Below are 23,745 nucleotides of genomic sequence, written 5' to 3'. Positions count from 1 at the left end.
ATTTTGTCTGTCTCTTCTGTTAAATTCCTTGGGGTGGCAGGGGCTGTATTCTTAAATCTCCATTACCTAGCACATGTGCTTGACATTTGTAGCTGCTCAATAAATAGTTGAATTAAATGAAATACTTATCATTTTCTTATATATAATGCTAACTTGTTTCCTCAACCCAATTGGGTAGATTAATAATGTGAGATGTCTGCAAACATTGGATGTGCTTTTTACAGGTTGTATATTCCTGTACAATGCAGGAATCTGCAATCTGCTATGCAGGTCAGAAAGAACAAAAATACAATTGATGCTTACATTGTGAAGTGAAAAATCCTGTAATTAAAAATTCAGAGCACCAAGCAAAAGTTTGTAAAAGAAGATCCTTTTATCTTCTCTCCCCAGAAAGGTCCTCCCCTCCCCATGCCATTGCTCACCAAATACCATGGAAGCTACATAGGTAATAACTTTGTCTGTGGTACTTTAAAGTGATTAAGGATAAGAAAATTTGGTTTCAGATCAGCAATTATTTTAGAATCTCCTAAGTGCCAGACACTAGGGATATAAAGATGACAGGTTCTTGTCCTTCAGGGGCATGGAATCTGATTGAACTTTTCTTTCTTTTCTTTCTTTCTTTCTTTCTTTCTTTCTTTCTTTCTTTCTTTCTTTCTTTGATTGAATTTCTTATAGAAAAGCATTTCTTGGCTGGGAGGGAGTTTATGTACAAGGAATGAATTCTCTCTCATAAAGAATCAGCCCCCACTGTATTTTATAGGTACCCGTTTGATTTTGGGTCTTAAAAATCATATTGCTCCAAAGTGCCACATGATTTTTTTTAGATGATGGAAATATCACCATTGAATCCCCTTGCATTACAGAGGCACTTGGGTGGCTCAGTCAGTTAAATGTCCAAGTGGCTCAGATCATGACCTTGTGGTTTGTGGCTTTGAGCCCTACATCGGGCTCTGTGCTAACAGCTCAGAGCCTGGAGTCTGCTTCAGATTCTTTGTCTCCCTCTCTCTGTCTGCCCCTCCCCCACTCATGCTCTCTCTCTCTCTCTCTCTCTCTCTCTCTCTCAAAAATAAATAAACATTAAAAAAATTTTTTTCAATTACTTGCATTACAAGAATATTCATGGAGATAACATGAAGGTTATGTTCTCTAGTAACTGGGGGCTCCTGAATGGTGGGAACAAGCGTAGATGGAAAGGGTACTTTGAAGGGGATAAAAAGGCCTCTCTCCTCCAACACTCAAATAGGTATCTATCTCTCTGCCAACTGTGGGTTTTCAGCTTTATTGTCATAGCTTCTGGTCCAAGGATGCACCTTGCTAGGGAAGAACATCATGCTAAAAGGAGGAGACAGGTGCTCTGAGCAATTGAAAGACAGAGAAATGCAGGTAATTTGGCAACTCAGGGCAAACCACTCTCAGAAAGACAGAGACTTCCTGAGATTCAAGGATGCAAATTCTTTTAGCTGCCCAGGAATTAACTAAGGTTCTCATATATGGATGATCTTGATGCAGCCAGGTGAAATCAATCTTAGGCTTCCTCTCATTATGTAAGTGGATAGGTGATCAAGTATGGCTAGCAATAACCAACTCTCAATAACAAGATGATACATTATTTTAATTGCATGATTTATCAAAACAACAGCTATTAACATACAAAGTACCATTCAGTTCAACTGCAGGTATAGGCAGTGACAGTATCTAATTCTTAGAAGAATCACTTACTCTCACAGTCTGTCCAGACACATTAATCTAAGGACATTTTTATAAATAGCAAACATGATTTTCACATTGCAGCTTTCTCAAGCATATATACAGGTGTGTGGTCTTGTTGATGGGTTGCTTCCACAAGCTCTTTCCGTTCTGATGCATTCATCCTCTTGATATTAGTAGAGATATTTATTTCTGCAGAGTTTTTCTTTTGTTACCCACCATTCGCAGTATTTGTGCATTGGTATCACTCTTTTACACTTCTGAAACAAAGTTTAAATTGGAGTATATCTCTACAGTACAATTCCTTGTGTCTTCTGGTAAATTCCACCATGGTCAGAGAGTTTAAGTTGTAATCGTCAGCCCAGCTCTACTATTGGGCTTCGGTGTAACACACCCTCTTTACAGCTTTCTGTGTTAACCCTTGGCTTCAAGACCTGGTGATGTAATGAGGGTGGGGTGTACTGGCAATCAGCACATTTCCTTATCATTATTTACAGCCATTGAGAACTATGCTGTTACTAATCCAAGTCTGACATACCTTTTCTGAAATGTTCACAGTGCAGTATTTTTGTGGGCTGACAAAAGTTTTCTCATATCATTAAAAATAAACATTTTTATAAAAATATAATACTTTAAATGTTTACATTGACAAAAACAGAGTATCCTGTGCCACATGCACTATACAGTAGTAAGCACAAAATCCCACAGAACAAGACATTACAAACGTCCTGCCCAGAATAACTATTCATCCAGGTGAAATGGCCAGAACTTTCAATTGCTTTTTTTTCTCCTGTAAAATACGTTTTGCTTTACACAAAGCATGTGCTAATGAAAAACTGGACTCCCAGAAAGTTTTATTGCCTCCGATTGTGGGGTGGGAAGCTGCCACCTAAGAAAGAGGCTAATATTTCTAGTCCATCGATCCTTTCTTTGCCCTACATGAGCCATGATTGGAACTGATGAACCTTTTAGTCAGATGCATTCTGCTTTAAAAACATGCTGAGTTACACCTTTAAAAACACTTACCACAAATCACTTGTTTTATTTTCAGAGTCGTTGTAAAAAAAATACAGACAAACCATCTATATGTCTACAATCATAAGAACAGTATCATTCTCAGTTGATTTTTAAATGACAACTAAATATTTCATTATGACTAAGCTATTTTATGAGGACCTTCTTAATGTCATCTATGTACAATATGTAAATATCCCTATTAATTTATAAACACATTTGTGTCCTGCCATTTTGAAATGCTGACTGTGTTGCCTATGGATATTTCCCCATTAAAAGGAATGTATACAAAAATTTAAAAGGGAATGTTTGCCGAATGGGCAAAAGGCAACATCAGTAATAAAACATGTTAGTGACCATCCAACACATGAAAGTTCTTTGAAACACTTTAATTCTAAATGAGTGTCTTGGTACTGGGGCCATGTCTGTCCTGAACTTTATCACTTCTTCTGAATTTTATGTGATCAAGAAGCCCTCAAAATTCATTGCTTCCATTCCTCATATGAAATCATGTAGGATCCTGATTTTTAAAAACTTCAACCTAGAATTCAGGCTTTGGCCTCCATGCACAGGAGCATCATCACAGCTGTAGGGTTGCTGTTGGTCACTGGCCTGCGGGACAGAGCTTCTGGCTCTGGTGCTCTGTCAGCTAAGAAATTCCTTAGAATCCATTCATTTTAAATAGCAATATAAGGTCCTATAATAGTGCAATCTTGGCAAAAGCAAAAAATATCTGGTGGCCTTTCAATGGCCAGGCAGTGAAAAAAAAAAACCAAAACAACAACATTGAACAAAATGTAGACTGCTGTTTGGAAAGTTCTATGATGTTTCTCAGAATGGGGCTGGTGAGGTATCCATCCATCATGTGTCCCCCTCACCATCAATGTTATCTTGTGATGACAACAGAGAAGGGTATGGAGCAACACATTTGACATTCACATAAGTAGCGTTCACATGGACATAGTGCTCCCCAATGAAAGTAGAGAATATCGCTGATATCCTGGAGACCAGTTCAGAAAAAGATGGGCGCAGTTCAGCTTTAGGGTGCCAGCATTTTAGCATCACTTCATATCTGTTTCAAATAGGAAGAAATGCTATGAGAGACATCATGAAGGCATGCATTTCTGTAAAAGTAAAGAATACAGGAATGACAGAAGATTCTGTTGAAAGTCCTACTTACAAGGGATCTGGGCAGTATTCGGGCTGTAAGAGTCTTCTGCCTTGCAATAAGTAAACTGTTATATCAAAGGTGTTGACATCAGGATAAGGTGGAGCCCCTCTTGTCATCAGTTCCCAGAGGAGCACACCAAAGGACCACTAGTCAAACAATGGAAGGGATAATCCAGGTGAGAACTGTGACCGCACGAACATGAAAGGTGACCAGAAGGTCTTGATAACTAAATTTGGCTTAGTATATTCAAGACTATTGCTCTTTGGGGCAAAATCTTCCTTAAAGGTAATACACATTTTATGATTTCTTTATACCAGAATTGGATAAGGTTTAGATTACAAATAAGTATAAAGTTTTTAAAAAGAATATCTGAACTCCACATGAGGATTAAGACTTCATCTATAGTTAGTACAGTATGATTTTCAGGTTTTCTCTTACAGGGTCAAAGCACTGGTCAAAGCATTCACATGTTTCATCCTCTTTTCCAATAGTTTCACTATAATTTTATATTATTCATAAAAGAAGAAGATAGAGGAAACTTTCCAAAGTTTAAATTTTTTTGACTTCTGAATGAATATAAATACTTTTTAAGAAACGTAACTATTAACAAACAAAAAATACCCCAAAGAAACAAGAAAGAAATGTAACCACATCTAAACATTAATGTTAAAAGGCAAAATCTAAGGCAGTGTAAGTACAAGTCCATATTAAAAATCAGAAGTGATAAAACTGCTAGGCAAGAAGGTTCTCTGTTGAAAACTAATTTCAATAAAATAAATGTAATTTAAAAACGTTAAAGTACAAGACTGATATAAAACAGCTGTATCAGTACTTTGCAGGAATATTGTAGGGACACAGAGAGGTTAAGTGACTTGCTAGAAATCCCCCCAATAAATGTGAATTCACACTGGGATAAACATTTAAGAGTTCTTGACTCTTGGTCCGATATGTCATTTGCAAATATCTTTTCCCATTCCATTGGTTGCCTTTTAGTTTTGTTGGTTGTTTCCTTTGCTGTGCAGAAGCTTTTTATCTTCATAGACTCTTGGGTCTTGGTTGGTCTACTAAACTGCACTAAATATGCAATTTCTTGATTTAAAGCACTCTACTCAGAATATACTAGGTCATACATATTATCTCTCCCTGGATGTGTGCCAAGGTGAGTATGACACAAAGAGAGTAATTGGGCATGTGCGGTTCACCCCTGGCCAAGGACCCAGGAAATCAGTGCTTCCTTAGAAACACATCTAGGTCACTGACAGACTAAAAAGTATGTGGGTGGGGGGGGGGTAGAGAAACGAGGCTCTGGGAACAAGGAGGCTTGGAGGGAAAGGGGAATCCAGACCTGATAGGTAGAGTGGGAAAACTTAACACTGAGAAGCAGCGTAGCTTGTAACATTCAGTGAGAAGAGTAAAGCAGAGTGAAGCATGTGTCCAAGTGCAGGAGCCCTTTAAGGACATTGACTGCCTCGATCCAAATAGAGAACACAGTCTTTCCCAGGTGGGAACTAGATAACTTTGCTGTCCTGTGCAGCCTTTCAAAATCGAAGTATCCAAAGCCTGAGTCACTTATGAGTCACTTCTGACAACTTCACTGTGTTAACCTTTAAGTTCCAAAATATGCATTAAAGTTTAAATCAATTTAACAAGTATCTACTGACCCTTGGTGTACAAGTAGGTTACTTTCCAAGTTAGTGGATGGGCCTACGGCTGATTTAACGGGGTTAAGAGTTACGACACAACTGACTATCACACAGGACAGTAAGGCAGAATAACTAATACAGAACAAAAATAGAAAAGATGTACAAATGCTGTGAAAAGTCAATAAGATAACAGTAGGGTACTGAGAAAGGCTTCAGGGAGAAAGCGACAGTAAAGCAGGTCTTGAAGAACGGGAGCATTTGTGTTCCAGGTGCACAGAAGGTGAGGGCGGAGGAGTGTTCTGGATGGAGGCAATGGGCCCAGAGGTGACAGTACTTGTGTGTTTTTCTGAACTACATAAGGACAATAGGTCACTCTGCTTGATGTATGGAGTAGATGAGGGAGACAAGGGATGGATAGGGTAAAAATGAGACCATGTTGTGGGGGTTTTTGAGTGCTGAAAGTGGGTTACGCTGAAAGGGACAGGACATGCAGCTGAGCTCCAGCATGCTGCATCTGTAAACACTATGCTTTAGACAAATAGGAGATGCTGGTTCACATAAAGAGACCAGATAGGGGGGTTTCTGAACAGAATGTCTGGTGGGGGTGCTGCTACATCTTGGCAACCCAGAACCCGATGAGACTGAACTCCCAAATTAAGGTGGTGGGAAAGATTAGATGCCATATAGTAAGCCCGGAACAGACTTCAGGCCCTTTTTAAAAAAGATTATTTTATTTAATCCTTTAAACAACCCTGTAATGTAACTGGCTTTGTAGATACTAAAGTATCTACAAAAGGTGAGGAAGCCAAAGTTTTGAGAGGCTGATTACTTGTCTGTAATCAAGTCTCCTAACCCATAGCCTAGGCTATAGGTTTGTCTGAAGGCAAATTCACAAAAAAAGGGGGCACAGTTGGGTACATTTCTGAGGAATTATAGGACTTGGGCAACGACTGGGTATCAGAGGAGGGTTGGAAGACTCACTGGACAGGAGAGGTCAAGGGGAGGCAGCTTCTGGGAAAACCATAGTACCACCTGCATTTCAAACCCCCAGGAACAGTTTGGAACTGACAGGATGGTGGGGAAAGGGGTCTTGAAGGAGAATGAGGCAGAACTAGAAGAGGGAGGCTGGGGGAGATGGTAGGAGTGGGAGGAAGAGAGAGAAAGAAAGAGAAAGCGAGAAGAGGAGGGAGAGAAAGAGAAGGAGAGATAGGTGCACGATGCCCGTGCATTAGGAATGATGGAAAGAAGTTAGTTTTAGTTTCAAGACAGGAGAGCTCTGCTATTCTTTCAGTTACTGTGTGCACGTAGCCTGATTATCTGAGCACCAGCAGGGAGGTCCTCTGAAGAATCTCTGCCTCACTTTTCAAAGGTGAAGATCAAAGCAATTAGTAGACATGAAAGACTATTAGAGCCATAAAAAGTGATAGAAAGTGACACTAAGGCAAGCAAGGAATGGAGACAGCCTGGGCATTCAGGAGTGGGTAAATAGAGATACACCACAATTTGCAAAAAAACCACAACTGATTAAAAAGTGGATATATTCATAAAATTTTATAGACTGGTAAATGGGTAAAATTTTCAATAAAATGTAAAACTTCTGCTCTTTGAAAGATACCAGTAAGCAAATGAAAAGGCAAGCCACAGACTAGAAAAATATATTCACAAAAACTTGTGTCTGATAACATGTACCTGTAATCCAGAATATATAAAGAACTCTTACCAACTCAATAATAAATAAACTAACCAATTAAAAAACCCAAAACTCTAAAACTTAAAAGAAAATGGGCAAAGGATTTGAGCACATACTTCACAAAGGAGATAGAAGGATGGCAAATAAGCACATGAAAAGATGCTTATCATCATTAGTCATCTGGGAAATACAAATGGAAAGGAAATGACACACCACTACAGACTATGAGAATGGCTAAAAATCCCAAACTGACAATGCCAAGTGCAGGTGAGGATGCTGAACAATCAGAACTCTTACATATTACTGCTAGGAACATGAAATGATACATGAACTGTGGAAAACAGTTGGTAGTTTCTCATAAAGTCAAATATATACTTGTTTTACAACCCAGTAATCCTACTTCTAGATATTAATTCAAAATAAATATAAACCTTTATACACAAAACAATTAAACAAATGTTTAGTAGTTGCAGCTATGTGTAATCAATTGCCTAAAACTGGAAAGAATCTGAATGTCCTCCAAACTGGTGAATGGATAAACAAAATGTGGAACATCCGTACAATGGAATTCCACTCAGAAATAGAAAGGAATGAATTACTCTGCTATAAAAAAAAGTATGGTTTCCTAAAAAAATTAAACATAGAACTACCATAAGATCCAGCAATCCCACTTCTGGGTATATATTCAAAGGAAATGAAATCAGTATCTGGAGATACTTCCATACCCATGTTCATAGCAACATTATTCACAATAGTCAAGAGATGGAAGCAACCTAAGAATGCCCATCAACAGATGAATAAAGAAAATGTGGTATATATATATAATGGAATATTATTTAGCCTTAAAAAAATCCTATTGTATGCTACAATATCAATGGATCTTGAGGACATTATGCTAAGTGAAATAAGTTAGTCATAAAAGACAAATACTACATGACTCCACTTATATGAGGTAGCTAAAGTAGTCAGGTAGTTGAGTTCTTAGAAACAGATAGTAAAATGGTGGTTTCCAGAAAGGCTGTGGGAGGGGGAAATGGGGAGTTATTCAATGGATATAGAGTTTCAGTTTTGCAAGAAGAAGAAGTTCTACAGATTGATTGCACAACAATGTGTATGTAGTTAGTTAACCACTACTGTACCATACACTTAAAATAGTTGAGATGGTCATTTTTCTCTTATGGTTTTTTTTTTTTTTAACCACAATTAAAAAAAAGGGAGACCATCTAGATACATTGCTACATACTACATGGGTAACTCTCAAATGTGTTACGCTAAGTGAAACAAGACAGGCTCAAAGGCTATTTACTGTATGATTTACTGTATATGACATTCTAGAAAAGGTAAAACTGTAGAGACAGAAAACAGACCAGTGCTTTCCAGGTCCTTGGGATAGGGTAGGGTTTGACTACAAAGAGGCACAAGGACATTTTCCTGGATGATGGAACTGCTCTATATCCTAGTTGCAATAGTGATGGTCATACAACTGTATGCATCCTTCAAAACTTGAAGAACTGTACATTAAAAAGGGTAAAGAGTTGATATATTGCATAATGGTGATACCATTAACAGAAATAAAGAGGAGAGGAATTGACAGTTGGCAGGAAAGAACTGGACTTTGAACATGGTGACTTTGTGATGCTGATGAAAACATCCAGGAAGAGAGGTTCAAAGGTAGTTGTTGATGGGAATGGTTGAAATTATTGAGGGAGGCTGGCACCTAAAGACCCCTCCTCCCCCAAAATCCTGAGTGACAGTTGCATGTGGGATGTGAGAGAAGGAAGAGAGCTGTTAAGGCTAAAGCAAACATAACAAAGAAGCAAGAGGAACCAGATGATGCAGTGTCCCAAAAACCAAAGGAGGAGGAAATTTTGAGAAGAAAGGAGTGGTGGACAATGTTAAGTTCTGAAGTAGGGTGAAAAAGTTAACTGGTTGAACAACTGAGAAGTCAATACTGACTTTAATGGAAGCACCTGTACTAAGTGTGGCACACTGTACAACACTGGATATGAGAAGTTACAAATATAGTGACACTTCTAGTTTGTTTGAATGGTCAAGAGAATTCAGATTTTAGCTGAACTCCATCTGGTCATTTGTGACAAAGTGGACATTTCTACTAGCACGCAAGGTTTTGCTTGTAGGTCTCTACATAAAAGCTTATCACATACTTTTGGAAATGTTCCATGTCAACATTCAAAAGATTGTCCTGTCTTGCAAATTAAAGTTAATGCAAATTTATCCAGGTAATCAATAACCATTTGTCAAAGCAGCACTGCATTTGGATTACTCAGGCTCACCCTTATGTAGTACAATACAGTATCTTCCAATGAGAAGGAGAGAGATAGCACTTCATATACAGAAGCCTATATAAATCTACAGTCAAGAATCTGAGTGACAGTTGCTATGTGATAAATGGTGGCCTCTGTGCTGTGTGTGTGCGTGCGTGTAGGTTAGTAATGTGTGTGTGGTTGTCTAAAAGCTCAGAGTCACAGTTCTTGCCTTGAACATTCAAAATTTCATCAGGTTCTTTTTGTTTTGTTTTAAAAACTTCACTAGGTATAATATATATCATAAACTTTGCCAGTTTTAAGTGGACAGCCCATGATGTTTAGTAAATATTTTGATAGTGTACTTATCTCCACAATTCAGTTTTTAGATCAATTCCAACACCCTAGAAAGTTGCCCATGCCTGTTTGTAGTTAATCTTTGCTCCCACCCTCAGTCCCAGGCAACCACTGATCTGTTTTTTTTTTTTCTCTTTAGTTTTGCCTCTTTCTAAAAATTTCATGTAAATTGAATTGTTCAACATATCACCTTTGGAGTCTGCCTTCTTTCACTGGACATAGTATTTTTGAGGTTTATCCACGTTGTAGCATGGATTAGCATAGTGCTGAATGGTATTATTCCATTGTATAGAAATACCATGTTTTGCTTACCCTTTACCAGTTGATGGACATTAGGATTGCTCCTGGTTTTTTCCTATTGTGAATAAATACTATTGTGAACATTCATGTACAAGTATTTGTGTAGGCATATGTTTCCATGTGCTTATGAACTAGCTATTCATATATCTCTTTGGTAGATGGTCTATTCAAATCTTTTGCCTATTTTAAAAACTGAGTTGTCTTATTGAGCTATATGAGTTGGTCTGGTTCTTAATGGCAGACTAACAGTTAAGTCTGGATGAAATGTATACTCTTTGAGGACAGGTTAATTCTTCCTACCTTATGCCTTCACCTGCTACCATCACTAACATGTTTCCAGCCTACCTCTTTAGCACTCACTTCTTTCATCTTTTTCAGAATCTTTCAGCATCATAATCTCAGGCATTACACTTCAGCATATACCATCACGTCCTCTTATTAATCTTATCCACCCCAAAGTCCCATCCCTCCACCATGCCCTGTAACACATTTACTGAAAACAAACTCCCAGTCACTCTCAACTTAGTCTTTAATGTCTCCCCCACTTCCTCAGGAACTGAAACTGCTTTCACTTGAAGACCACAATGTCTTTGAAATCTGTTGACTCACAGGAGGGAGGGTAGATGACTTGTTGCTTCCCAATGCCACACTCAGATCCCTGTCCCCTGTCATCTTTCAATAGCTGCCAACCCTTTTTCTTTTGAAGTCTATGCCCTCCATTAATTTTATTTTTTTGCCTACCTCATTTACTGATATCACCAGTTTACATTTTTTCGCTTTTCAGTTTTATCTCCAAGGACTGAAAATTAATCTTTCTCTACCTCTATGCATCACAGTCCTCCTGACTTACTACGTGCAGATAGAGTAAGTATACTCTATTCCATTCAACAGCCACTTGAGACCTCCAAATCATTCAAGTTACTCGGTTTTCAAGACCATTTTTGTGCACTGAGTAGCAGTGGACCCTGCTGACCGTATCCTATTTCTTTTTGAAACTTTCTCTTCCTCTGGCCTCTTCTCTCTTGGGTCTCCTACCTCTCTGCTTTTCCCCCTCATTTCCTATGTGTAGTTTCTCCGGAGTAATTGTTTTTGGACTCTAAAAGGCTTATTTCCAGCCTTGACTTCTGCTATGGACTGAACTGTGGACCCCCTACCCCCACTCAAATGTTGAAACTCTAACTCCCAGTGTGATGGTATTAGGAGGTGGGGCCCTCATGATGGGATTAGTGCCCTTATGGGAGGAGACACCAGGGAGCTTATTCTGGCTCTGTCTCCCACACAAGGACACAGTGAGAAGGTAGCTATGTGCAAGTCAGGAACCTGACCACACTGGCACCCTGATCTCACACTTCCAGCCTCTAGAACTGGGAGAAATAAATGCCTATTGTTTATGCCAGCCAGTCTATGGTATTTTGCTATGGTGGCCCAAGTTGAATAAGATAACTAATGAGGTTGTACAAGCTGTAGATCCACATTTCCAATTGCCTGATGGACCTTTCTGCCTGGATGTCTTTTTTTTTTTTTTTTTTTTTTTATGAAATTTACTGTCAAATTAGTTTCCATACAACACCCAGTGCTCATCCCAAAAGATGCCCTCTTCAATGCCCAGCACCTACCCTCCCCTTCTGCCTGGATGTCTTACTCCCACATCAAACTCAGTATGTTTAAGCCTTAACTGGTATTTTTCCTCTCCAACAAGTTTTTACTCTGTTCCTTCACATATGTTACTGTACTAGCATATAACTTCATTCATCTTTGAATTTATCAATTTCTTGCTTAATATTGTTATTACCTCTCAGATGCCTTTTCTGCTCTCGCTTTTCTGTTCCACAATTTCTGTATTATTTCAAGTTATACCTCTCACCTCATCTTCCTGCATCTACTCCTCTCAGAACATCTTACAGAATAAAGAAAGGCTGTAGTGTTTCTGATTACACTTTAAGGTTCCACATGGCCAGAGAATAAATTCCAGACTCCCTAGTTTGCTTTCCAAGAACCTCTATGATCTAGTATGAATATATTTTTCGCAATCTATCCTCAGAACTTCCCTCTGTGCCTTCCATTTTGGCCAAATCACCCACTCCTTACTGTTTCCTTAGAACTTTAAAGATGTATATACTTTCCTGCCCCTTTGCTTACCTGGATTGGTATTTATTTCATGGCCCATTCTATCTTCCTTTAAGGCCTGTACAAAAGCACCACCTCCTCCACCAGGTGGTAGGTAAGTGAGGAAAATGTGGCTGCCCAGGTGTCTCTCCCACCCTCGGCACTCAGGTGTATGCTTTTTGAAGCTTGTTCTATGAGAGGATGACCATAGTAGATACACAAGGGCATGTTTCTAGACTTTTTTTTTTTTTTTTAAAGTAGGTTCCCCGCCCAATGTGGGGTTTGAACTCAAGACCCGACACTGAGATTAAGTCTCATGTTCTACCAACTGAGCCAGCCAGGTGGCCAAGAAGGGCACATTTCTAGCTGGGTGCAGGAATAATGCCCTCACTGCCAGTTCTGCCTCAGTGATAGCTTTCAGATTTCTCCAGGTGGAATGCAGCTGTCCCGGAGCTATGAGTGGCCAGACTAATCCCAGTCTACTTTGTGTAACAGCTAATGACAGTTATGCCTTCTCTGTTCTGTGGAGCCAAAGCTCCTGGAGGACAGGGTTTAGTTCTGATTCAGCTCTGGGCTCCCTAAGGACCTAGCGTTGTACCGTACTAGGCAAATGTTTTTGATAAATGAATGAATTTGTGAGAACATATGATGGCTATCTGGTTTAACAATCAAGCTCTGAAGAAACTGAAATTAGGGTGTTGAAGGTGTCCTTTTTTGAAAAAATGAAATAGCCATAAAACTATTAAAAATGTTGGATATGAAAGGAAAAGAGGAGACGGTCAGGGATGATGAGTACATTACCACATCTGACTTGGTGGTAAACTTCTGAGTTTGTAGACTTTCTAGAGCCATCCACTTCACTGGCAGCTTGGCGCCCGTTTTGTTGTGTACACTGTAGTATTCTTTATCATACATGTCTCTGGCCAGACCAAAATCAGCAACCTTGACAGTGAATTTTTCATCCAACCTATAGAAAGGACAAAAATCATTACTGGTGGCTGAAATACAATAATTTACAGTGATGCTGAATATCTATAGGTCAAAACAAGGACTTCATATTTGAAATCCATAACTTCTGCAGGGTGGGCTTCATCTGGTCTCTACTAACGCTAAATTACAATGGAATTCTTGAATAAAAATGCTTGACATTTACATTACAAATTCAACAGGCCAAGGAAAGAGATCTACGAATGATGTGGCATAAGAAAATCCCTTTTGCCTTAACAGTAAAGTTGGACCCCCCTCCTAGGTTTCCTTTGTTACTACATCAAATATGCCAACTGACTATCCCAAGCAATTGTGTATCTTCACTTGTCAATTTATTAGTAATACTCAGTTTTATGAGGGATTATGATAGAGGACTGTTATTTTACCTTTTCTTTCTCAAATGGGCTAGGTTATCACATAAAATTCATGTATCTCACCACTGAGGTAATAGAGAAGTAGGACACAGTAAAGCATCTAACAAAAACAGCAAGGCTCAACAAAAATCAATTTCCGCTATCTGAGGCTATGTATCCTTTGTTTAAGCTGGCTTTTATGTTGTTACATTGACCAAAACCAAGGTAGGAAATTAATAGCACAGCTCTCTCATTCACACATACCATAAGTCATGAATCAGTGTTATGTGAGGGAAGAACTGAATCCATTACAAACTGTTGACTGTTGAATTATACAGCCCAGGCACCCAGACACAAATAAAGCTCTTTGTATATTCATTCCCCAATACCATTTTTGGTAGGGCTTCTGCAGACTGACTTCAAATCCAGTCTTGGGAAGTTGCAATATGTTGGTATTTGTGTTACCAGCCCTCTCCTTTTCACTGTAAAATGCTGAAGATCAAATTCTCCCTTCCAAACACTAATGCAGTGTGAAACCACAACATTGGGGGCTACTGGTGGGAAGGGAAAAGAAAAGCAAAAGCACACAACAGCTGTTTAAGACCCCCTCTGGAGAATTCCTTTTAAATTCTCCATTAGATAAAGCCTGAAAGCCCCGCCTACATCCCAGTGCTTACATATCGGAAATAAAGGACTTTTGCATAAGAAGAGAAAACATCCTCACTAGCCTTCAACAGTGGGAAACAGATTCCTCCTTGTCACTTAATTTGGACTGTGGGCACAGAGATTCTTATACTTACATACAGTTTCTAGCAGCCAAGTCTCTGTGTACAAACTTTTTGCTTGCAAGATATTTCATGCCTTTGGCTACTTGAAGACCAAAGCCAATAAGATCTTTTACAGTTGGGTTCTGCAATCAAAGAGAATTAAAAACGCGTAAGCTAAGCATCTACTGATCTGTGAATTCTGAAATGTTTATAAGAATTATCTTGTTTCAAGCAATAACTCGTGCCTTGTTAATAACAACAATCATGTATTAGATATCTATTATTTGAAAAGCACCAGGCTAGATGCTTATGTGAGTTTTGGCTAATCCTTATACACTTCTATAAGGCAGGTTCCGTTTTCCAGATGAGGAAATGGAAGTGTTTTAAAATTATTCTGGTATGGTGGGGCTAACAGAAGGAAGACCACTGCCACCGAAAAGATAGCTTGTTACTCACAATTCCCAAGAGGAGGGGGCACACCATGCCAAGTGAGGCCACAAAGGGAAGCAATGGGGTTGGTCTAGGAGGCAGAGGGAGCAACTGGAAAACATGGGCAAGAGCTTGTTTTGTGGTTCCCATGGGAAAGAATGGGTGACGCAGGGTAAGCGGATTTAGGATTGGGCTAGTTTGAATAATTTCAGCAGGTTCTGAAGTGTAGGGGCTGTCTTCAGTTGCCTGGTACCTGGCCTTGAAGTGATTACAGCAGGTGGATAGTGTCCCAGAGTGTGAGAATTCTTTAAAGGAGGTGATTGGGGTATGGGCTTTGGATTGGTTGGTTTGCTTATAAAAGGCCTGCTCTTTGAAGATGAGCCATTTACTATCTTGGGGCTAGTTCTGGAAAGGGCCATCACTCCAAGGTCAGCAAGGCACTAGAAGTCAGAGCATCATAAATACACAGTTAATCTAACATTTGTATTGAACCCCAGAGGACTCCAAATAGCCAAAGCAATCTTGAAAAAGAAAAGAAATTCTGGACTTTAGGGTATATTATAAAGCTATAATCATCAAGATATTATGGTATTGGCACAAAACCAGACACATATATCAATACAGAATAGAAAACTCAGAAATGGACCCACAAATAGTCAACTAATATTCCACAAAGTAGGAAAGAATATCCAATGGAAAAAAGACAATCTCTTTAACAAATGGTGTTGGGAAAACTGGACAGCAACATGCAAAAGAAAGAAAATGGACCACTTTCTCACACCATACATAAAAATAAACTCAAAATGGATGAAAGATCTAAATGTGAGGCAGGAAACTATCAAAATCATAGAAGAGAACATAGGCAGCAACCTCTTTGACATCAGCCATAGTAACTTCTTACTAGATACATCTCTGAAGGCAAGGGAAACAAATGCAAAAATGAACAATTCGGACTTCATCAAGATAAAAACCTTCTGCACAGTGAAGGGAACCAACAAAATTAAAAGGCAACCAATGGAATGGGAGAAGATACTTGCAAATGACATATCAGATAAAGAGTTAGTATCCAAAATCTATTAAGAACTTAATCAAATTCGGGGCGCCTGGGTGGCGCAGTCGGTTAAGCGTCCGACTTCAGCCAGGTCACGATCTCGCGGTCCGTGAGTTCGAGCCCCGCGTCAGGCTCTGGGCTGATGGCTCAGAGCCTGCAGCCTGTTTCCGATTCTGTGTCTCCCTCTCTCTCTGCCCCTCCCCCGTTCATGCTCTGTCTCTCTCTGTCCCAAAAATAAATAAACGTTGAAGAAAAGAAAATGATACATCTTTAAGGTCTCTTTAAAAAAAAAAAAAAAAAGAACTTAATCAAATTCAACACCCAAAAAACAAATAATCCAGTGAAGAAATGGGCAAAAGACATGAATAGACACTTCTCCAAAGAAGACATCCAGATGGCCAACCAACAAGTGAAGAAATGCTCAACATCACTCATCATCAGGGAAATACAAATCAAAACTACAATGAAATACCTCCTTACACCTGTCAAAATGGCTAAAATTAATAACACAGGAAACAACAGATGTTGGTGAGGATGCACAGAAAGGGGAACCCTCTTACATTTGGCAGGAATGCAAAACAGTGCAGCCACTCTGGCAAATGGTATGGAGGTTCCTCAAAGAGCTAAAAATAGAACTATTTTACTACCCAGCAATTATACTACTAGGTTATTTACCCGAAGGATACAAAAATACTGATTTGAAGGGGCAAATGCATCCTGATGTTTATAGCATCATTATCAAAAATAACCGAATTATGGAAAGAGCCCAAGTGTCCAATACTGATGAATGAATAAAGAAGACGTGGTATATATGTACCATAAAATATAACTCAGCTATTAAAGAGAATGAAATCTTGCCATTTGCAACAACGTAGGTGGAGCCAGAGTATGTTAAGTTAAACAAGTCAGTTAGAAAAAGACAAATGCCATCTGATTTCAATCACGAGTGGAATTTAAGAAACAAAACAGATGAACATGGAGAGAAAAAAACGGGAGGCAAACTGAAGAGACTCAACTAGAGAACAAACTGAGAGTTGCTGGAGGGGAAGTGGGAGGGAGGATGGGTTCAACGGGTGATGGGCATTAAGGAGGGTACTTGTTGCAATGAGCATTGGGTGTTGTATGTAACTGAAGAATCACTAAATCCTACACCTGAAACGAGTATTATACTATATGTTAACTAGAATTTGAGTAAAAAGTTGAAACATAAAAAAATAAAGCAATACATGGTTAATATCAGCAGTTCAGAGAGAAATAAATCACCCAAAGCCACTCAGATGGTAAGTGGTACAGTTAGGATTTTAACCTAATCTGTTAGGCTCCAAAGCCCACACTGTAGTGATATCAATCACATTAGAAGCCCTCCTACTGGTATGAAAGTAACAACCTGCAACTATAATGGCTTGGATCCACACAGAAAACAGGAAATCTTATTCTCCAGAAATTTCATCCACAAAATTGGGTGGACAGAGGAATTCCTTTAGTAACTAACTATAAAAACTATATCTGAGGGGCGCCTGGGTGGCTCAGTCAGTTAAGTGTCCAGATCTTGGTTTTGGCTTAGGTCATGATCTCACAGTTTGTGAGTTTGAGCCCCGCATCAGGCTCTGCGCTGACAATCCCTTCTTGGGATTCTCCTTCTCTCTGCCTCCTGCCCTCAAAATAAATAAACTTAAAAAAACCACAAAAAACATATCTGAAGTCGCACAGATAACATTGTGGCTGGTAGCCCTGCTGGTACTTGGCCTTCAGGAACAGGGTATCTCTTCTTCAGCAGCCACTGTGGGGGTTGTGGGCTCAAGAGGCAGCTACTAGGGGCCCTGCAAGGAGGGCTGCAGCCCCCTTAATGCACACAACATGTGGAGAGGCCAGTTTCTTGTGTTTTAGGCTTCTTTTTAGAATGTATCTGTTAGTGGTTGTAATATAGTATCCCGGGACCATAAAAACAGGCCCTGGTACTGGATAATAGGAAATCTCTACCATGCTTGAATGCTGGGGGAATACTATTCTAGAGAAGACAGCATGTCCAGTCAGATGAACTCACCAGGACAATGACAAGTTAAATTAGAAAAGTGGGATCTGTCGGGGCAGCTTTCACTTTGTAAGGTAAATTCACCTTATCTGCAAAAATTCACAGCTAGGGAGTATTTCATTCTTTTGGTTGAACACAAAATATTTCTTTCCTATCCTAGAGCTTATTTCTTTTGAGAACCTGACCCCATGTGTCTTGTTTTTGATCAAGAGTAAAGTTACTCCATTTACTCCCAGAGGCCTGGATGCGGGAGACAAGAAGAAGCCTGAGATCACCTGTGTCTTCAGTTCCGAGGACTCCTTCCACTTCCCTCCTGCCTGACCACTTACTTGCTCACCCTTTAGGCATAAATGTCACTAAGAAAACTCTCACTTGCAAGAACCTAAGAACCTCTTTTGTAATCCTGAGCTCATTCATCCAGCAAATATGACTGAAGGCCCATGTGCTGAACACACTTTAGGAGCTAAGTCTAAAGCAATAAACAAAATACACAGAAATCCCTACTGTCATAAGCTTGCATTCTAATGGTGTGTGTGTGTGTGTGCACATCCATATATACATGTATTATATAGCTATTATGTATTTGCTTATTGTTCAGTATAGCACTGTTCAATAGAAATACAATGCAAACCATACATACAATCATGTTCTAATAGTCACATTAAAAAAGTAGAAAGAAACAGGTAAAATTGGTTTTCATAATATATTTCTCAACTCAAGAAATATCATTTCAACGTGTAATCGATATAAACAATTATGAGATATTTTACCTTTCTGTTTTTATACTAAATATTCAAAACCTGGGATTTACAGCACACTTACACTAACAGTACATCTCAATTCAGACTAGCCACATTTTACATATGGCTCATGGCCACAGTAGCACACTGCTTAGGCCTACTGTATCAGATGATGGTAAGTATGATGGAGAAAAATAAAGCAGCGGATAGGAGACAACAGACAGGAGGCATGGGGGTGAGGTGGGTCAATTACTTAGGCCAGGAAAGCCTCATTTTGAAGATGACATTAGGGCAAAAAGCTGAAGCTGATGAGAAGTGACATATGTGGCTATCTTGGGGAAAGTGTTCCAGGCAGATGGAACAGCAAATACAAAGGTCCTGAATTAGGACAGTGGGTGAAGGTTGAAGAATACTAAGGGATTCATTTGTAATTAGTTCTTCTGTGTTTTTCCTTCTAGAGTTAAAATCCCATGTGGGCTGAGGCTCATTCTGCCTCTATGTCTCTTGTGCTTTCTGTTTTTGGCAATTAGTAGGCACTCAAAAATGATTAATTGTGCCTATCAGAGGGATGGTAGATCAAGGCAGCTTGCAGGACAGGTAAGAATCATTGCCCCTGGGAAATCCTTCTAGGTACCATTATCTTCCCACCAGGATAGGGGATTTTGAGGTACAAGTGAATTAGCCTCTATATAGCTGAATGGCGTAAACATTTTACATGTGCTTCTTTGAAAGCTTTTAAAAATTTTCAAAACAGCAACATTTTGAAAAACTCGTTGGCTTATAGCTAGTTTACCAGTTAATAACCTTGGTAATATACTTACATGAGTCTCATTTCTGATGAAATTTCGAAGATCTCCATGTTTCATATATGGTAGGACCACCAGTGGAGACCCCTCACTTCGAAGGCAGATTCCCAAGAGTGAGAGAACATTTGGATGACTAAAATCTTTCATGATGATTCCCTCAGTCAGAAACTGGGAAACTTCACCTATGTCAGTGATTCCTGAGAAATCCAGCAGTGGAGACATTAACTTCATTATGGACCAATAAATACTCGGTTGAATTCAGATAGGGAGAGTTATGGAATGTAAAACCACAGGGCTGAATCCTGTCCTGACACCTCATCCTCAGACTGTTTTTTAATAATACGTTTGAATAAATGATGTCACCCTGCAGTGGGCCTTCAAGTCACCCCCAAACTCTAGCAATCAGTTTGTCTCATACAGAAAAAGGAAAGGGAAGCAGACCAATCTATTTCTGTAGTGACTGTCTAGGGCTGAGGTTGGCAAACTACTCGAAAGGGCCAGATAGTAAATATTTTTTTGCTTTGTGGGCCATATGGTCTCTGCTACAAATACTCAACTCTGCCATTATAGTGCAAAAACAGCCGCAGACAATTATATATAAAAACAGTCACGGGGCCAGAGTTTTCTGATCCCTGGACTAGGAGGGTTTGAAGACCAATCGTTGTCATATGGTTTCTAAGTAGACTTTTTCTGGTGTAACAGTTTCTATTCATTTCCAGAGAGAGATCCTGAGGGTCCAACACTACTTGGCACTGATGAAAGGTTAATGACCTTTGATTTATTAATCTGACTAGTATCTGTGTCAGTGATGATATTCTTTTACAATGTAATGCATTCTGAGATGAGTCCATGTGGATAGAATAGAGATTAATGAACACCAGAGACAGAGAAGGATTTCTTGCTGTTAGGAATGTTCTGAGTACAATGAGCAGTGTGCTGTCTTGTGAGGCAGATATTATTGACAATCATACTTAATCCATTACAGTTTGTAGTTAGGTTTCATATAAACTGTCCCTTTAATTTAGAAATTTAGAAATATAGGTCAAAAAGGCAAGCACACTGACTTGACATGTGAAACCTCTTGGCAAAGGTGAAGCCAGGAAAACTCTTAGTATGAGGGGTACATTGGGTTGTACAAAAGAGTAATTTATGCCTTCCTTGCGTCTCCAGGTCATCAATAATCTTAATGTCTAGAAGCTTCTTTGTCTCTTGAACAGAGTATACATTCCACTTAAAAACATTTTCTCAATAACACCTAAATTTTTTTTTAAATTCTAGCATTTAAAAGGGGGTAAGTATCACTTGTTTAGGAAGTTCATTTTTGTAGAATACCTCATGCAGATAAATGAGATATTGCCACACTTACAATTTTCTGCCAGCATATTTTTCTACTGTTGGTCTTATTTCATTTTTAAATCTTTTTAATGAAAGTTGTGGTTAAAAAATAATTATAATAATTCCTCTGGGTAAAATGAGTCATTATTACCGTATGTGCCAACATGCTTCCAATAGTTTCCATAAAACAAATGTTATAAGGCAAACATAGCTACATGACACTCAGTTAATCCAAGAACCTCACTGCTCCTATACTCTTATGTATGAGGGCTCTGAGACATAATTTCTGAGGAAATATTTCAAAAAGAATTTAGACCAAACAAATTTTCAGGATTAGATCCCTAATTCCAGCAGGGGCTGATTTTTCCACAAGAGAAGGTCAAAATCAACATTTTATTATGAACTATTTAATAGTTAGCAAACCATGGAGGTGACTCCGCTGTTCAAGTATCACTTACTATTCAAGGATTTCACAGCACAGTGAATCTTCTTGTCATCGCTGTCCAATAAAGTCCCATGGTACACACACCCAAAATGTCCTACATGAAAGAGGGAATTTGGTTAGTGTTGTATTACTTGTAACTATGCAGCATCACTTGTGAAGCCCTTTGTGATCTTCATTTCCTTCTTTTTTCCACATGGCAAAAAAGTGCATTGTTTCTTACACTTTTAATTAATAGTACCACTACATGTGTCTGTTAAAACATGTAGATATAATGTACTTCACTCTAAGATACAAGCTATATGATTATTTAATACATGGTAAAAAAAAAAAGCTAGGTTCTATAACTCTTATTAAAAGCTAATAAAGCAAAATATTCAACTACAGTGGAACCACTGAACAGAGGAGTAACATCTACTTCGTAAAAGAAATTTATTGTTTTTAAGGATCAAATACTATCTTTTAAATATGAGAAGAAAGTTTTATCACATGAAGAAATGCAACAAAATCATTTCCCTATATTCCAGTAAGCTAAACTGAAATAAAAATGTTACCATTAGGAATAAGATGAGCATTATAGAATAAAGATTTCCCCCATTAGTCACTGGTTAATACGTAATCCAGGTTGGCAGAAACTGAAAGGCAACTGCCCAAATGAAGCAAATTCACTCTGAGTCATTTCATCTAGTTCTCTCTGGGTTTAGCCACATCACTTTCCAATGGTAGCCTTTCATCCAGTGGCAGTAATTTTCCCCAGAGGTGCCAAACGTCTGATAGCTGTGGAAGGCCCTAATTAATTAATTCATCCACCCAGCCAAGATTCCCTGAGTTCCTAGTGTGCGAGTGTCAGGCATTAGCTTACCCTCTCGTAAAGTGAAGATGAATAAAATAAAACCTATGCTCTTGAGGGCTCAAATTCTACTGGGAAAATGTATAAATAAATAATAGTTAATATTTATAGAATCATTAATGGTTACTACTTCCTAAGAGAAATAATTGCTAGTTTAGCACCTTTACTAATAAAAATTAAAAATTCTAATTTTATAATGAATAGAAATAGAACGTAATTGGTGAGACCGCATACTCTAAAACTGGTGCAACTTCTGGAATTTATAGGCCAGTAATAGAACTAAATATTACCCTGATGTAAAACAGGGTTGCTGATAGTGAAGCTACTGTTAGGAAGAGGGAGCACTCTAAGGACTAAAACCTGGAATGTGTGACAGAGGAAGGTATGGATGAGGTCACAGGAAAATGGGAAAGTCTTGTGTTCATGTAAGGCAAACTGTCCCATCAGCTTCCTCTGCATCATGCTGACAGATGCCTGCTACCTCTTGTCGCACGTATAGAATAAAAGCCCATTTAGTATCAACGGCATAGGTTTTTTAGGAAAAAGAGAAAAGCGCAGTTCATTTCCTGGCTTCTGGTTGGTTTCTTTTCCTGCTAAATAATTCCTTAAACACTATGTATGCAAACTGTTATTGCTGCTTTGGCTGGCTTATTACAAATATTCATCATCTTTGTATAAAGAAATTGGAGTGCACTGTAGAGATGATATATGCTGCTTCAGATCAGGGTAATGCTATAAATTCAATCTTTTGATTCTGTCCAGCAGTGTACAAACTGCTATAAGCCAAGACTTCATAGAGCTAGTCACTGTTGTCTGGGCAAAGAAAGACTGGAGGAAGATATAAGTAAAAATATTGAAATTTAATGATTTTTATAAAGAAGTAAACAACACCTTCCAAGAAACTATACTGGCCATCATGATAATGGCAAGGAAAGGGTGTGATTTATTTTTCATATGTTTACAAGATTATCAAATTGCCTCCCTGCACGGGGGCAAATCCCCTTGGATATGATTTGTAGGGCTGTATTTCTGCAGAACAGAAATCAAGTGTACTTGTTATCACTGCTCTTTCAGTTGCTTTCACCATTGTCTAAGCTTCTAATCTGCAAAGGGAGAAGATAAAATGCTTACTGGAAAACTGTATTTAACAAAAAGCTGAGTGGAAATACTTACCTCTTCCTATGACCTCATTGAAATGCACAATCAGGCTACTTGGCCCAATCACTACGTGCTGGACTGCCTGGACCAGCTCTGGATTTAGAGCACTGAGGTCAATGTGGACAGTATTTTGCAGTAATGGACTGGATATATCAGAGTCCCCACTATTAAGCATGGGGGACAGGTCCGTCAGAGGATACTGTACTTGTCTGCACGATCCATTCTGAGATGAGTTAGGAAACTGGTCTGCAAGACAAAGCAAAATTACTAGAAAACAATAGCAAAACCTCACTTAGTGGAGACTACAACAAGGGCAGCAAATTCAATCAATAATGAATTCTGAATTTTATAATTTAAGGAATGGTAGTTTAGTTGTTGAATGAGGCTAGAAAGAGCCTTGACAAAGGAACTGATTTAATAAAAATGATAAGGTGGGAAAAGATACTGGCTTATATATACAAGAGTTATAAAACAATGTTTATAAATTTTCGTTTAAATAAACTAGACATTAACTTTGAAACTTTGTTTACCCTCTTCATTTCC

The 23,745-nt window shown here is 38.7% G+C and overlaps 1 protein-coding gene across 1 annotated transcript in view; it reads right to left on the bottom strand.

Moving 5' to 3' along the window:
- Positions 1-1,591: 1,591 nt before the first annotated feature.
- MET (MET proto-oncogene, receptor tyrosine kinase) overlaps positions 1,592-23,745 on the bottom strand; it is a 113,752-nt gene continuing 91,598 nt past the window's right edge. Inside the window, exons 15-21 of the mRNA XM_043589318.1 lie at positions 23,218-23,448; positions 21,211-21,291; positions 19,433-19,614; positions 14,393-14,502; positions 13,054-13,219; positions 3,902-4,038; positions 1,592-3,793 (exon numbers count right to left, since the gene is read on the bottom strand). Coding sequence (XP_043445253.1) covers positions 3,583-3,793; positions 3,902-4,038; positions 13,054-13,219; positions 14,393-14,502; positions 19,433-19,614; positions 21,211-21,291; positions 23,218-23,448 — 1,118 coding nt within the window. The 3' untranslated portion in view covers positions 1,592-3,582. The remainder of the gene's footprint in view (positions 3,794-3,901; positions 4,039-13,053; positions 13,220-14,392; positions 14,503-19,432; positions 19,615-21,210; positions 21,292-23,217; positions 23,449-23,745) is intronic.

The sequence above is a fragment of the Prionailurus bengalensis genome, chromosome A2, assembly GCF_016509475.1.
Source record: "Prionailurus bengalensis isolate Pbe53 chromosome A2, Fcat_Pben_1.1_paternal_pri, whole genome shotgun sequence".
NCBI lineage: Eukaryota > Metazoa > Chordata > Mammalia > Carnivora > Felidae > Prionailurus > Prionailurus bengalensis.
Note: the sequence above shows the minus strand (reverse complement) of the source record. Positions and strands in the feature narration are given on the sequence as shown.